General features: G+C 50.5%; 1 protein-coding gene across 1 annotated transcript in view; it reads left to right on the forward strand.

Annotated features, from left to right (window-relative positions):
- The first annotated feature begins 1,325 nt into the window (after positions 1-1,325).
- The window catches only part of CCN4 (cellular communication network factor 4), a 75,531-nt gene continuing 59,817 nt past the window's right edge, over positions 1,326-17,039 (forward strand). Inside the window, exon 1 of the mRNA XM_047073876.1 lies at positions 1,326-1,381. Coding sequence (XP_046929832.1) covers positions 1,326-1,381 — 56 coding nt within the window. The remainder of the gene's footprint in view (positions 1,382-17,039) is intronic.

Below are 17,039 nucleotides of genomic sequence, written 5' to 3' on the forward strand. Positions count from 1 at the left end.
TAATTAATACACACACACACACACACATATCACAGGCCAGGCAGTATGCTAGGATTATACTTAACATATACCTAGCATCACTCTTGGCTTGTGATGTAAGCCCAGGCCATTCCTCTAGCCACATTTCTAGCCTCCCGATCAGAGAGATTCTCCTGCATGATACTTCACTGGTTGCTCAAAACCGTGCAGTGTTTTAGAGCATTCTCTGTTTAGACCATAATAGCATGGTGGAGCCTCTCATATTCAGCACTCATAATTGCGCTCTCTCTCCTTCCCTTTCTTCTCTCCCTCTGTCGCCCTTGAACCCTATGCTGTTAACCTTATCTTCAAGGAATCCGTATGTTTTTACACCACCCTTACTTAGTGACTCTCAGCCAGGTTTGGGAAGCACCACCTTCAGGTTTTCGAGATAGAGGAAAAGTATTTGGGCTTGGGAGCCAGACAAAAGTTTGCATTCTGACTCGGCCGCTCAGCGACTGGATGACCCAGAATAAACCCCTGAACCAATCAGGGCATTAGCTTCGACTGGAAAATCTGGACAACTCATTGCTCTCCTAGCATTGCTGTGAGGTTCCTGTGACGCAAGAGAAATGAATGGCCCGCATAACTAGAGATTGGTGAGCACTAATGAGAACAGGCTTTCTTTGCCAATATAGATGCTGTCCAGCTCATTCCCCACTTCGGGCCGGGCCCTCGGCTCCGTGCTGAGGCACAAAGACAAATAATCGCGTTCAGACAAGTGAGGGGCTGATCACAGAGCAGTTGGCGGGGAGAAAGCAGAGGTCCCAGGAGCCGTGAGGGGCGCCTAAGTCAAACCAGAGGATGTGCTCCAAAAGGTGAGCCCCAGCTGGGTACAAAGGACAAGCAAAACTAAGCTTAGGCGTGTGGGGATGGCGTTCTAGACACGCCCACTGCATGAGCAAAGGCAGAACCTATTCCCAGCAATCATACGGGGGCCCTGAGGATGTGACCACATCTGGCAAGCTTCCACATGTTCAGAAGCCGCGTCGGTCGTGCCCAGGCCGCCCCCACTTGCTGGGGGGGAGCCTCAGGTCCCCTCTGCGTTCCATGCCCATTCGTCCCCTGTCCTTCCAAGGCTCCTGGGGCCCTGCCCACCCTCCTCTCTTTCCATGGACCTGCCCCCACGCCGCCTGACCAGGCGCTCAACTTTCCACCCCCCCAGAGCAAGACCTACTGTGCCCGGCGCGCCATCCCAATTGTGCCCATGTGAGACCGATATTCTGGGCCTTTCCGAGGTTGGAAAGTGAGTGATGGTCACAATAAGGAAATAGGCAAGGGAGGTGACCAGCAGCAGGCATGGGGCCATGACCAACAGGCGTCTCTACCCAAGTGCCTGCTGGCCTGAGGTGGGGTCTGCTCGGTAAGGGGAGATGGGGCCCCAGTGTCTGTCTAAGGCCTTTGTGGGTCTTTCCTATGGTGATGCTGGGGTCCCCTCATCCTCTTTTTCCCTTTGTATTCGAACTGGAGCTCATTAGGTCTTCCCTCCCTCTGAATGAAACTCGCCTCCTTCCTCCCCCGCCCTCACCCAGCCGTCAGCAACGTTTTGGAGTCCAGTTGTGTGCAAGGCCAGAGGTGAGGGTGATGAGAAAGAAGGGGCACTCTGGTCCCCCTCATGAGGAGATGGCAGATCAGCTGAAGCCAGCCACAGCAGAGCTGGGGGAACGGGGCTGTGGGCAGAAGAAACAGCCAACAGGGACGAATAAGGAGAAATTTCTCCCCCACACACTATAGGCAGAGACTTGCCACCTAATGGCGGCAAGTGTGACCTCCGACACCAACGCAGGTGTCTGGACCAACGGGGTCCCACAGCGAGACAACACAGCATGGGAATGCCAGCGCTCAGCCTCGGGTTCCAAAACCATTGTTCCTTCCTCCTTCCGGTGTCCCTCCTAAACGCGGGCCTGGGCCCTTCTGAAGTTCTTTGCCTGTAAAACAGGAGAAGAAAAAGCCCACCGCAGAGCTGATGCGGGCTACAATAAAATCATGGCTGGACTCAGAGGCCTTGCTGGCCTCTCTGTGTGGCCAGGGGGAGGGCCGTGGCTGTGATCTGGCAGAGGCCACGCCTGCTTTTGAACCTGTAGCCTGCACCTGGCCAGGGTTGGGCCTCGGGGCCAGTTACTTAACATCTCTGAGCACCTCCTGAGTTAGGGATGAAATGCCTCTATCGACACACCCCTCCGGGGTGCTGTGAGGAATAAATAAATCGACATCCATGGATGGCACAGGAAAGCACTAGGCACGCTGTAACTCTTCAAGAGGTGAATTGTCATGATTGAGAGCAGTAATCGTCCCAGAGGTGAATTTCTCTTGTGATGCAGTGCCTCTTACTTAGACGTTTCTGGCTCTCTGCCATGGCCCTTCTTAACTCTGCTCGACAGTGTGTATTAAGCACCTGATTTGTTCCCAGTTCTCTACAAGTCTGAAGACTGAAGCCCACAGCTCATTACCCTTTGAAGGATGAGCTATAAATACACTGGGTCATTAAAAAGAGGAAGGAGTGCACCTGGACAGTCAAGAACATGTAAATTCGGCCAGAGGAGACTTCAGGGCCCAGAGACCGCCCATCACCATGGTCTTCCTGGCTTCTTCAGAAGAACTCTGGACGTCCAGGTCAGGGACCACAGGTCAGCCAGCTTCCCCTCCGGCTGCCTCAGGAAACCCCCAGGGATCCCTCGCCCTCTGGGGGAAGAGGGAAGTGACCCCTGGTGGGAGGGTCCAACGCTTGGTCCCCGAAGGCATTGTGTTCCCCTCTGTGGACTGGCATGTCCTGAATGTCTCAAACCAGGAGGAGCAGAGGGGAAAGAGGGTGTGAGGTTTGACCGTGCAGCGGATGATTTGGATGACCTTGGGCAAGTTATTGAACCCCTGAACCCCAGTTTTCTCATCTGTACGGTGGGATGCCCTTGAACGTTAGAGAAGACGCAGGAAGTGCATCTGACACATCGTAGACGTGCAACAGAAGTAGTTTCTCTTTCTCTTCCTCCTCTTTCCCTTTTCTCTTAGTGGATTATGTCCATTTTGCATCCCGAGCACTTGGGAAAGTTGCTGGCACGCAGCGAGTGCTCGAGGAATGCTTTTTTAAAGAACGGAGGAGAGCTCCGATTTCCCCAGCTTGGAGTCTGTCAGAATCACCGACGGCATTCTCACTGTGGGACAGAAGTCACTGTGGGGTGTGGTAGACTGTGCCCATGGCCCTGCAATGACGTCTGTGCCCTGACACCTGCCTGGAACCTATGGATAGGTTGTTACATGACCGAAAGGGACTTGGCAGGTAAGATTAAGGTCAGGGACCCTAATAGAGGAAGATTTCTAGAGTGGTTACTCGGGGCCCGATCTAATCACACGGTCCCCTTAAAAGCAGAGAACCTTCACTGGCCAGAGGCAGAAGGGATGCGGCGGAAGGGGAGGGCATGGAGGTTCAAAGCAGAGGAAGGATTCGTCATGCTCTTGCTGACTCTGAGATGTGGACGGTCTGCATCCAAGGGCCAGACAGAGGCCCCTTGGAGCTAAGGATAGCCCCCAGCTGACAGCCGGCAAGGAAATGGGACCTCAGTCCTGACCCACAGAGACTGTGATCGAATGTTTGTCTTATTTTCAGGCAATTTGTTGCACCAGAAATAGACAACCAATACCGAGCCTCCAGAATATGGACGCTGACCTACCAAGCCCTTTGGCTAACATGTACATTCACCAAGCGTGCCGGAAGTGTCCCCTTCGTCACCATTTGCGAGTGTCAACTGAGAGCTGGACACCAGCCTAGTGGTTCCCACGTTCCTCTCGTCCCTAAACATCAAGAGCTCTTACTGTGTGGTCACCCAGCCCCATAGCCATTAGGCCTTGGGCCCTAGGGGACCCATCAGGGTAAATTAAAACTAAAACATTTTGGCTGGGGAAATCTTGGGGGACTTTCACTGGGACTAAACATATCCATGGGCTGGGAGTCTATTTATGTTCCAAACAAAGTCGTGATTTTGCCTCCAAGATTCCATAAGCCCCGTGTTGTACCAACGTCCTACGTTCCTTCCCACCGATGGTGTCTCCTCACAGTCGTGTAACGCCTCACTGCTATTTGACGGTCACAGGAGGAGTGGTGAGGAAAGGGAGCAGGTGGAGAAAACCTTACTGGAGAGGGAGCTTGTGGCTTCCTCCATCTTGAACTTGGATATCTCCTGCCTAAGCACCAGGGTGAAAATCCACACCATAAACATAGAAACTGCCATGTTTCTCCTTCCTCACCTCTCTTCTGCTCACAGGGGCTGAGACTGGACCAGAGCTTTGGGTGCATGGTGGTTTAGACAGAGAAATGGTAAACTCAGTCAGCTGGGCCAGTGACTTCCTCTTTAAAGATCTCCAGGGTGTCTGGGCCAGAAGGGAGGCCAGCTGAACGTTTCTTTCTGAGTTCATTTCCAGTTTTCAGATTAGATATCTGTCCCGACTTAAGAATTATTGCTACCCCCTCTTACTGATGGGAAAGAGAAGTTGGAAGAACGGACGCAAGTTTCCAGGGGCTCAGAAATGTCTGGAAGGAGGCTCTGCAGGGAACGTTGTTTGCCATGGACCACGGTGAACAGTAACACTGACGGAGGCTGAACTTGCCAGGCCTTAACCTGTGCTGCTCGTAAAAGTCCTCATTTCCTTCTCGCGTGAAGTGATGGGTGAAACATCTCCTCTACCAAATCCAGAGGCATGAGAAATCCTGTGCGGGGTCGCACCCTGAAAAAGGGACTCAGACCTAGAAGTCTGACTTGGGGCTCAGCCACAGGAGTCCGGCCACACTACCTCGGTGCAGTCCCAGAAAGGGGTGAGTGGGGAGCCAGCTCTTTGAGGGATGGGTTGACGTTAACCACGCAGGGGCAGTGCGGGTTGCCATCAGGCAGAGGGCCGGCCCATCGGGAGGCAAAGTGAGGGGCCAGCATGCCAAGGGTAGTAGAAAATAGTCAAAATTGATCTTGAAGATCTGGGGCGCCTGGGTGGCTCAGTTGGTTAAGTGTCTCACTCTGAGTTTTGGCTGGGTCATGATCTCACCTCACGGTTCATGGGTTCAAGCCCCATGTTGGGCTCCTCTTAGAGGAGCTTTGGATTGCTTTGGATTTTCTCTCTCTCTTTCTCTCTCTCTCTGCCCCTTCCCCACTCACACTGTCTCTGTGCCTCTCAAAATAAAGAAATAAACTTAAAAAAAAGAAGAAGATGGGGCACCTGGGTGGCGCAGTCGGTTAAGCGTCCGACTTCGGCCAGGTCACGATCTCGCGGTCCGGGAGTTCGAGCCCCGCGTCGGGCTCTGGGCTGATGGCTCGGAGCCTGGAGCCTGTTTCCGATTCTGTGTCTCCCTCTCTCTCTGCCCCTCGCCCGTTCATGCTCTGTCTCTCTCTGTCCCAAAAATAAATAAACGTTGAAAAAAAAAATTAAAAAAAAAATAAAAAAAAGAAGAAGAAGAAGAAAGAAAATCTACAGAGTCGAGGAGGCACAGTTATGGTATGGGCCCTGTCCTGTCAGTGGTGGAGGGCAGGGGTGAGCAGGCCGGGCAGGACTGGAGGTGCTTCTGGATGTTCCAGCCTCCAGGGGGGCGTACGCGGAAGGCCAAAAATATCCCCTCATGCCTCCAGGCTTAGCCAGCTGCCCCATTTGCAGAGTTAGAGCTTCTCGAGCTTTCTTGGCACATCCCTGTGGACTGCGTCCAGAGGACGTGTCTCCCTGTGCAGGGGCCAAGGGGCTCTCCAGGGGCTCTCCATCCCCAGTGACTTCTCTGGCCCCAGAGCCACCCGGCCAGACAGTGGATGACACCATAACCACAGCCATGGTCTGGCCTGCCGGGTGACATCACAGGCCCCAAATAGCTCCAACATTTGTGAGCAGTTCAGAGAGTGGGCAAGGTCACGTGGGCCTCCGCCCCCCAGCCTTTGCCATTCTTCTGCTCCCTGTGGGGATTCTACCCCAGCTGCTTCTTGGATCGACTGGAGACGTAACGACTTTGATCCCAGAGGCATAAAAATCATTACGAAGAGTACACCAGCAAAAAAGGAGGGACAGGAAATCACCCTAAACCCTAATACCCAGGGAGTCACTTGTAACATTTGGGTGTGTAGAAACGTCCTTCTGTATCATAGGCACACGTGAATGAAAAAGGCCCATATACTACATAGTATTTTGTAGCTAAAAAAAAAAAAAAAAAAAAAAATTAATCCAATGTGGACCCTTAGTGTGTCATTGGTTACTGGAAATAATTTTTAATCCTGGCATATTACACTAGTACTGAGTCTTGCAGGGAGGTTAGGCTCTGATATCTTGAGTAAAAATCACATACAGTCAAAAATCGCCTGTTAACGCCCACTAGGTAGGGTTGTGGCATAGAGGGTGTCCCAGTGATAATGGTCAGCATTTTCTCTGACGTGGGAGCAAGGCTCTGTTTCTCTGGTTGATCCCAAAGGAGAAGTAGACAGCTTCCACTTACAGACACTTGATTTTTTAAATTCCGTGTTTTCATCATGCCATGGTTGTTACTATCGGTCGGGTGCATAGAGTTAAATGTTTACAAGCCGATCCAGCCAGGATGCAATTGCACCGTATTCTACTTTGCTGAACATTCCTCAGCCCCATTGTGACCTCCTCGCCGAGGACACAGATGTTCCAAGAGTCCCAAACAGTCCTGCCTCAGAGACCCAAGTATATGGGACCAGAGTCCTGTTGGAACTGTTGGAGCTTGAAGGACATTTGGAATCATCCCGTCTCCCCCTGCCATTTTCTAGATGGAAGCCGAGGCTTGGAAAGAGGAAGGGACCCCCACCCAGCAAGTCAACAGTGCCTGGGCCACATGGGCCACCAGGGTCTCCTGGCAGGCCTCGCGGGGACCCTGGGGACCATGTAACAGGGCTGCACCAGGCAGCCTGGTGTTCATTCTGTCGTTGACCAAGTGGGTCCCAGACTTCCGCTCCTGACCCTTTCCTATGAACACCATCGTGTCCCCAGTGTTCACAGTCCCGGGATGTTTGTGACCTATCAGACCCTCCCAACAAACCTGGTGAGTAGGTCGGAACACAGACTGTCACCTGCCATTTCACAGATGGGAAAACCCAGGCTCAGAAGGGATGAACGATCACAAAGCCAGGCCCAGGGGTCTCCCGTGAGTCATTCACCTGACACGATGCACCTGACAAGTGTCCCCTGAACAGCTGTGTCTACCCTGTTTCATAAGACGATGGGGAAAGAGAACCAGTTCTCTGGAAGTGGTCGGGGCAGAACCTACCGGCAGCCATGGCGGAATTAAAACACAGAGCTCCTAAGCCCAGACTGGGGTCCTCGGGACTGTGCGTGTCCGTATAGAGCATTTCGTTCTAGGGAGAACGCCCCCCTCCACTTGGTTCGTGATGTGGGGACAGACAAGGGGTGGGTTTCAGCCCCTATGCTGCGCCCCAAGAGAACCAAGCTAGTGCTGAGGACACATGACTTCCTGAGCCGGACACAGAAGGCTTGTCTGCACCTGCTCCCGAGGTGTCTTCTGATGACTACAGATCCCCGTCACCCCGCCTGGGCACGTGTTTGCGGAGGTCATGGTTTTCCGTGTCCAAATCTTAGAGACGCAGAATTTCTTCCAGCTGAGGCACCTGCTCCTCAACCCTGCCAGGAACGTGGGAGAAGACGGTGCAGGCGGCCGCCAGACAAGCCATCCACTCGTCCCTTGTAGCAACGGGCTCGGGGGAGGTCGGGAAAGAGCAGGGCCAACCCAGCCCCAGGGTCGGGGGTGGGGGTGGGGGTGTCCCGCCTCCCAGCCTGAGCTCACACACGGTTTCCTCGGCCTGGAAGGCTCTCCTCCGTTCTCGCTGCTCAGCCCCTTCCGCCTCCCTGCTGCCCCCTCCCTACGAAGCCCACCTTCCCCTCCAGGCAGCTGGGCCTCCCTTCTCTCCCCTCCCACAGAACCTCACTCGCTGCAGGTTTACCTTCCCCGGGGGGCTCGGTCGGTGAAGCGTCTGACTTCGGCTCAGGTCACGATCTCTCCGTTCGTGAGTTCGAGCCCTGCATCGGGCTTGCTGCTCAGTGCAGAGCCCGCTTCAGATCCTCTGTCCCCTTTTCCCTCTGCCCCTCTGCCATTCTCTCTCTCTCTCTCTCTCTCTCAAAACTAAATGGAGGGGGAAAGCTGGCTTTTCTTACTCCAAAAGCCCTCCTGGGGCATGTTCTTTATTTCTTAAAATTCATTCATTTATTTATTTATTTAATTTTTTTTAACGTTTATTTTTGAGACATGAGCACCAGAGCATGAACGGGGGAGGGACAGAGAGAGGGAGACACAGAATCCGAAACAGGCTCCAGGCTCCGAGCTGTCAGCGCAGAGCCCGACGCGGGGCTCGAACTCACGGACCGTGAGATCGTGACCTGAGCCGAAGTCGGACGCTTCACCGACCGAGCTGCCCAGGCGCCCCTGATTTATTTATTTTTGAGAGAGACGGCGTGAGCAGGGGAGGGGCAGAGAGAGAGGCAGACAGAGAACCCCCAGTAGGCCCCTGGAGGTGGTGTGTGTGCACATGTGAGCACGTATGTGCTGGGCCTGGAGGCGGGGTGCACGTGCCCATGTGTGCATACATGGGCTGGGGCTGGGGGTGGGGTACCTGTGCGCGTGCGAGCACGGCCGTGCGGGGCCTGGAGGCGGGGTGCGGTGCTCGCAAAGGGCAGAGCTGGAGGTCGGGTGGGGTGTGGGACAGGCAGAAATTTGCACAGGATTTGAAATTTCTCAGGCTGCGTCTTGCCAAGTGGTTTGCTCTGAGGCTCAGAACCAGGCCGTGTGGTCTGGGCTGGAACGTAGGGCTGTCGGCGACCGATCCCTGACTCATTCTGAAAGCCTGCGGGCTTGCTGCTCGCTGAGGACCGGAGCCTCCCGCTCCAGCCCGCTCACCCAGGCCTTCCGAGTGGGCCTCGGAGGACCCTTGCTCCCTCCCAAGAGCCAGGAGGGTCCGCAGGAAGCCCTTAGCACGTCGATCACCTCGACTCCCTCCCTCCTGCGGGCCCCCTTCCCTGGAACACGCTGCCTCTAGTCTGGGCTCGCGTCCCCCAACTTCAGCTTCCCTACGCTTCCCAGGAGGTCCCGGAGGCTCTTCCAAGTCCCAGGTCCCAGCGGCCCTATCTGTTCTGCGTCTCTCCCTCCACTCCTGGCACTCCCTGTGGGGACCTGCCACCCCAGAGCCACGGACACACGACTCCACACCGCCTCTGCCCAGACGTGGCCACCGAGAGCGCGTCCGGCAGAAGCCATAAAAGTGTTGCTTTTCCACACCACCGATGCGCGCCCCAGACATCTCAGCCCTTCCGGGCCCTTCCCCTGCCACCCTGGGTGAGATTCTGGGTGGGTGGGCCGGGGGCTGAGCCTGGGAATATTGGTTGAGTGTATTCACACCCAGCCGGGCAGCTCTCGTGTGCTCCCACCTAGTGGTCCTGACAGTTCGTGAAGGTGGCTGGAATGCGTGGAAACCGTGTTGCTGGTTATTTCCAGGAGCAAGCATGCTGGAGGCTCAGTCGGCTGACCGGCCAGTGCCCTTGCCCCGCCTACTGTTGAATATTCTCCCCTAGGGGGGAATCCCTCCCACTCACCACCCACCCACACCTGCTGACACTTCCTGCTACTAAGACACTCAAAGAGCCCCCACCCCAGACTAGCCATTGCTTCCGGGTGAGCCACGTTGTCTATTTCTGCCTGGAGCCCCCTCGACCTAGGAACCAATAGACCATGAGCAGAACCAAAGAGAAACTTCACACAGCCTTCTGTCTCCCTAAGTCCCCTCTCCTCGCCCCTCTGTCTACCCGATCCCTCCTTCCCTTATCTGTCCTCGATTTCTGCATAAACTCGATTTCTGCCTGGTTCAAAAGATGCCCTAGGGAATGACCCAGAACCATCTTGCATGGACCTCCACACAGCCCGGGAAGGCACTGCCTCATGAAAGCAAGGCTTTCCGGTTGCGTTACCCTTGCTTGAAAAGCCCTCAGACGGGAAGCTCATTACCACCCCAGAAAAACCCTCTGGTTATTAATGCGACAGATTATGAATTATACGGTCACCGAAGCGGATGACCAAAAACTCACTCAAAAATCTATTTTGAGCCCCCATTTCTGCCAGGTAACAGAAAATACAATTTAGCCGTTTCTGAACAACGAACTGTGTCACTACAAGTCCCTGCGTCATCTCTTTGGGGGTGAACAGTCGGGAGACACCCCTGCCTTTTCTCTCAGGTGCCATCTGAATTCTGGAGTCTCAAGGCACTGATGGGGATTGCATATCTGGCCCGTGTCCCCATCTGCTCCCTCATGACACCCGCCAGATAGACGTGGTCTCTGCCAGGACTTGGTCTTTGTGTGTCGGAATCCCAGGAAAAGACTGGAAGGGCGGCTTTTGCTCAAGGCGTGAGGCAGAGCTCGGTGGCCGTTCCCCACCACCCTCTTGGCTGTCACAAGAGGAGAAAGTGAGCAGTCACTTGATTCAGAGTACATCTTGCGTATTATTTTTGGGTGTTCTACATTTTAACCCCCAGTGGTATTACAGGCAATTTACAGGAAGTTATTGAAGAAGACTTTGCTCACTATGTAGAAGCTACTGGTTGATCTGCAGTTGGAATCTGGGCTTTGGAGAAGATACGTGTGCATTTGCAAATGAGAGCGTGAACTCTGACACACAAACTAAAATGTGCTCAAGAAACATTCTTGCCCACGATAAAGAATCAGGGTCCAAAAGAGTCAGCCCGAGACAACAGCCACATTTCACCGAGGGCCGCGATTTTTTTCTCTTAAAATGTCCATTGCTTCTTTAGCTGCAAAAGTCACACGGATTCATCTTTAGTGTTTTAAATGTAAACAACTGCATAAATTAAAAAAAAAACTGAACATCACCCGTAATCTTTCTAGGAATTCCAGAAATAGCCATTATAAATGTTTTGACATATTTTCATCTGGCCTTTTGTCTCCTGAGTGGGTGTGTGTAAAATTATGTCATTCTGCTAATTCTTTACATATTATTTTGCATCCTTTTTTTGCCGCGTGTTTTTGTTTTCTTACATCTACCATTATGCCATATACCATCTACTAGTTCTTTCCATCGATCTGATCGGTTTCAGTGAACAGAACACAGGAAAGGAAAGTCTTCAGGGGGTCCCATTCCACGGGGGGCTCCGGGGGTTGAAAATTAACAACAAATAAAATGAATACAAACATTTCACAATGCAGTAAATGGTTGTCAGTGCTATGAAGAACAACAAGTCAGAAGGGAGAGAAGGTACGGTGGGATAGCATTGCCATTTGACATGGGGTGGCCTCTCTGAGGCCATCACCTCAGAGGGGTGATATTTGAGCCAAGTCTCGAAGGACGTGAAGGAAAGAGCAGGATGGATCTTTGGGAGAGAACATACGGGAAGAGGGAACAGCAGGTGCAAAGTCCCTGAAGCGAGAGGGTGGTTGGACTGTGGAGGATAGGAGGGGGTAGGAGCAGGTGGGGTAAACTGAGCCAGAGAGAGAAGGGGAGGAGATGAGATTTTTGAGTTGAGGCCAAGGGTCCAGTCACTCTTAGAAGCCAATGTAAAGAGTCTGGATTTTCCTTTAGATGGGATGGTAAGACATTAGAAGACTCGAACAGAGCGACATAATACAGCTCACCTTATAAAAATTCCTCAGGGCGCCTGGGTTGCTCAGTTGGTGAAGCGTCTGATTTCAGCATGGGTCACGATCACACAGTTTGTGAGTTTGAGGCCCGCGTCAGGCTCTAGGCTGACCGTGCAGAGCCTGCTTGTAGCTCTCTCTGCCCCTCGCCCACCCCACTCTCCCTTTCTTTCTCTCTCTCTCTCCCTCTCCCTCTCTCTCCAAATAAATACAACTTTAAAAAACAAACAGTAAAAAATAATTTAAAAATAAAAGAATTCTTCTGGTTTGGCATGGAGAAAAGGCTTTAGAGGGAATCGGGGTAAAAACCAAAATCAGCAGCAGAAACCTCCTCCAGTGAACCAAGCAAAAGATAGTGGGAAGTTGGGAAGTTGGGCTGGGACCACAGGAGGCAAGGTGAGAAGTGCCAGATTCCAGATCTGTTTGGAAGAAGGCAGAGAGGACTCAAGAACAGGGGAGTCCCGAATGTCACTCTCGATGACATTCAAGGCTTTCGGGTTAGATGAGATCACCCAGGGGGTGGTGTGTCCTAAAGAAGAGAGGGACCCGGGAACTGAGCCTTGGGACATACTGACAAGCAGAAGTTGGAAAGGGACAAAGGGTTCAGGTGGTGAGACAGAAAACCAATCTCTTTTGGGAGCCAACTCAGTAGGTTGTGGATGCTGGAATCCCCATTCCAATCTTGTGGGAAACCATGTTCTCCCCACATGACAGATGAGGGAAACTGAGGTTCAGAGAGAAGAAAGGACTTCTCTCAGGTGTTGAGTAAGAAAGAACAGATGCTGTGGATGACGTATGGGAAAGCTTCTTGGCCTGGCTATGTCCTGCACCTGCACGTTGGTCATGCCAATATGGAAGCTGGCATTTCTCTTTCCACACTAGTCATCAACCATGACAGAAAGGGAGTTGATTGGGATGCACATTCCAGTGTCCTCCCCTCTTGGGTGAGATAATTCTGAGACAGGTTCTACAGTCCTCCCCAGAACTCCTCAGTGGGGCTGGGTCCCTGTTGGCCACAGTCATCATTGCGGATCGATAATATTCCTTACAGTCCCTGCCTCACTTGGCCGTTTTCATAGTGTCGTTTTCCAGATCACCACCGCCCCCCCCCAAAAAAAATTCCCTTGTACTTGAATTCTTATCTTGGTTTCTTCTGGAAAAACGCAAATGTAGACTTCTTCGTATGAAGAACAAAGATACAGGCCTGGGAAGGAAAATAGACGCGTTCCCAGGGACACTGTTGTCCACGGCGAGACACGTGTGGGACACATGTATCTGGGCGCGCATCCTTATGTGCATGTGGGTGAGTGTCCACTTCTGTGGGCCGGCTCATGAGTTAAAAACAGGAAAGGAAAATGTAAGCAGCTTCTTATGTAAATATTGGGCAACCAGAATACTTTTCTTTTGCTTCTAGTCATTTCTGAGTTTCTGAAACTTTGCTGTTATTTTTGTCCTGGGGATTTCAGGGTCTCTCCCCTTATGCATGTTTCTTCTCTCCCTCCTGCCCACCTGAGCCCCCGAGGTGGGGCGGGGGGAGACCTCCTGACCCAAGGGCGTTCTTGGAACCTTGGCAAAGCAGGGGGGCATCTCTGCTCCTCTGGAGAGCAGAGAATTCACTGAGAGACACAAGATCGTCCAGCGGCTGCCTCGCCATCCTGCCCCAGTGCACTCCCAGCTCCAGTGAAAAGGGGTGGGCAGGCGCCAGGGTTGAAACAGTTCTAGATTTGAGGGCAGAAACCCACCTCCTCTGAGTCTGAGACAGGGGACGCTAGAGCCTGCCTCACAATCCCACAAGGTGGCTGTGAGCCTGAAATGGGCCCAGCAGTCATTGGAGAGCATCTGAAAGAACAGGTTTTAGAGCCAGACAGACAGAGGTTCAAATCTTGACTCTGTCATTTCTACGACATTGAGAAGTAAATTAACTTCTCTGACCCTCTGCTTCTTTATCAACAAAGTGAGGATTCAAATTTGTTAAATCTCATTTAATTAAATAAGATAATATGCAAATTGGGCAGCCTACATAAGGCATATAGAATATGCTTCCAAATGTCAATTTCCTCCTTTCCCCCTATCCCGCTACTTCCTGAAGAGCGAGAGAAGATAAAGTCAGTGCAGGTAGACAGGCGAAAAGGAAAGAAGAGGTTTAAGGCTCAGGGCATTTTTCTTTGGGTTAACCAATGCAGAACTCATTAGAATATTAATTTAATCCAATTCACAAAACTTTACTGCAGCAATAATAAAGACGACAGGTAGAGGAAACATAGCTGTAATATACCGAGATCTCTTCTATAAATTGATAAGAAAAACACAAACCACCCAATAAAGTAGGTAAAACTATAAAGCAATCAAAATGAACCACAAACATATGAAAAGATCCTTAAATTTGCTAGACGTCAGGGAAATAAAAATTAACATAATGATGAAACATCATTCTACAACCATCTGATGGACACATCTCAAAATAGTAACACCTAATGCTAATGGAAATGCAAATTGCCTTCTCAGTTTTACAAAGCAAGGCAGCATCGACTCAAACTTTAAAACATATATTCTTTAATCTAGAGATCCACTTTTAGGATTCAGCGCCACAGAAATGAAAAGCACTGGCACACACACACACACACACACACACACACAGAGTTAGGTGAGTGTTTAAATAAATAATATTATGCTATACCGTGGAATATTGTGAGATTACTTAAAGAATATACTCAACCTGGAGCCTGCTTCCGATTCTGTGTCTCCCTCTCTCTCTGCCCCTCCCCCATTCATGCTCTGTCTCTCTCTGCCCCAAAAATAAATAAACGTTGAAAAAAAAATTAAAAAAAAAAAGAATATACTCAAATTATGACAATGGGATCTATGACTTGTTATTGATAAAAATAAGATGCAGAGAGGTGTGTTTATATTATGTCATTTTGGTAAAGCAAACAATGATTCAAATGAAAAAGACTGCCCAGGGATGCCTACGCACGCGGATGATTGGATGAGCTGAGTAGACAGTGGGAGAGAGTGCCCACCAGACCGACAACACCGCTTCCTCAGGATGGGGGTGGTCACAGGGTAAGGAAGAGGGTGAGGAAGGCAAAAGGGGAAAGAAGAACAAGCATGACCATGAGACTGAAATCATGTGCACTATGACCCCATGTACATGCGTGCATCTAAATGCATCAAGAGGTTCAGGAAAATGAAAAGATTCCAGTAGGTGAAAAACCCACTGACTTAATGGAAGGACACTGTACATTGGTGAGTAAATGAGAGTAATAACTAGAGTAAAAACACTGGTGAGTGGGACTGGAGTTTTCGGTGGCTTACAGAGAAGACCGTCCCCACAAAGGGGGATTAGATGCCAAGACAGAAAATGTGCATGGCATGCACCTGGCCTAGCGTGGCAAGTCCCAGAGTGGCTGCAGAGAAGATCATGGGAGAAATGACAGCAAGGGTGATATCAGCACCACAGAAAGACACATTTTGTGCAATGGGACAGTCGATAGAAGCTGTCAGAAGCCAGAGACAGGAGAAGCACGAGGGGTGAAGAAAAATGTAGGGTGTTGGGGGTGGGGGGGAGCTTGTAGACGATGAATAGACCCCACATATAGCTAATGGACCAGAAATAATTATGAAGCGAAACATAACCCATAAAAAAGCAAGGTTGGGAGAGGGAGGGGAGTGGTGATTAGTGGTCTCATCAATTCACTCAGTAAATATTTATTAGGAACCTTCCATGTGCCAGGCATTGCTCTGGGAGGGAAAACATAGAATTGAAACAAACAGAAAGCACTAATCTGTGGTGCTTCCATTGTTGTGAAGGAGACAGACAAATGACACCCACGTATGAAGGAGCACGCTGTGTGGTGGTGGCGGTAAAGGGTGGGGGGGAGTGGGCGGGGCAAGCTGATGTCGTGGAGCATGTGGTGAGAAAGCCTCTTTAGGAGGTGACAGTGGGCAGGGGATGAGCAAGGTCAGGTCACCCTCCATGTGGATGCCCGGGCGAGAGCCGTCCAGGCAGAGGAGCCAGCACGTGCATGGGCCCTGAGCTCAGAAAGCACGGAATGTTCTAGAATCAACACAAAGGCAGTGTGATAAGAGGAAAGACAGAAGGGAAAGATGAGATGGGAGAAGATAATACACACATTTTAACATTTATAAATATGGAGTATGGGCAAGCTATTTAATGTTTTGTAATTATATACCATTGGAATTATGAACAAAAAAATCAAAGATAGCGACTTCTGGTGCATGAGCTTCCCATACTGTCTGAAATTTTATTTCCCTGATAGAAATCATTTTTTGATGGTTTTTAAAAAATGTTTATTTATTTGGGAGGGGGGCATGAGCAGGGGAGGGCCAGAGAAAGAGGGAGAGAGAGAATCCCAAGCAGTCTCCACTGTCAGCACAGAGCCCGATACGGGACTCAACCCCATGAGCCATGAGATCACGACCTGAGCTGAAACCAAGAGTAGGACGCTTAACCAACTGAGCCACCCAGGCATCCTGGCCCTGATGATTTCTTAAAATAAATTAATGTGTTATTTAGTGGACAGAGCAACACACGAGAGAGAGAATAGCTTAAAAAAAAAACTGACCTCGATAACAATGGCCAGTAGATAGGGTATTTTCTAGAATGGACTCCAAAGGTTGCATTTAAGTTCAGCTCACTCTTCCACCTTCTACAACCACAGCCAAAGAATGGCCAGTGCGAATCCACATTCAGAATCATCATCCTGAAATCCTTAGAGCACAGTATGCTCCAGGCTGTGTGAATGCTCAGTATGTTCTATTATTTTTAAAGATAATTTTTAAATTGTTTTATTTGGTGGACATAAAAGAAATAGAGGTTTATTAAAAATTTTGAACTACAAAATACAATGAAAAAACTGAACCGTGACCCCATAAGGTCTCCGGTGTCTCTGTTAACTATGTGTTTCTCTTTCCAGGCTTTTTTTCTGTAGTTGAGGTCATGTGACATAAGTAAACCATATTCTGCTTTTTAAAAAAAATTTTGCCTAATGTTAAAACATTGATTTTCTAGTTTCTTAAAGAGAAAGAGTGAGGGAGATCATCTAAGAGATGATGAATGCCATACCTCTTCATTAACCAGCATTTTCAAAGGACTAGCATACGTCATTTCTCCAATATTCTGAAACTACAAAGTTTATCACTCAAATTGTATATATTTAGAGACTCATTTGAAATTAACAGCGATCTAATTCCATATATCAAGTGCACCCTGGGTCCAAAGAAACTTTAAAAGAGGTTTTTATCTTTTTTTCCCAAGTTCTCAAGTGCTGATTCTACTCCCTCCCTCCCTCTGATGATCAGTTAGCAGTCTGCTCCCATCGTCCACGGAGATGGGCAGGAAGCTTGGACCAGAGCGACGGCAATGGGGAAGG

The sequence above is a fragment of the Lynx rufus genome, unplaced genomic scaffold, assembly GCF_022079265.1.
Source record: "Lynx rufus isolate CCGP_SWC_20201006 ecotype Redwood Valley unplaced genomic scaffold, mLynRuf1.p SCAF_12, whole genome shotgun sequence".
Taxonomy (NCBI): domain Eukaryota; kingdom Metazoa; phylum Chordata; class Mammalia; order Carnivora; family Felidae; genus Lynx; species Lynx rufus.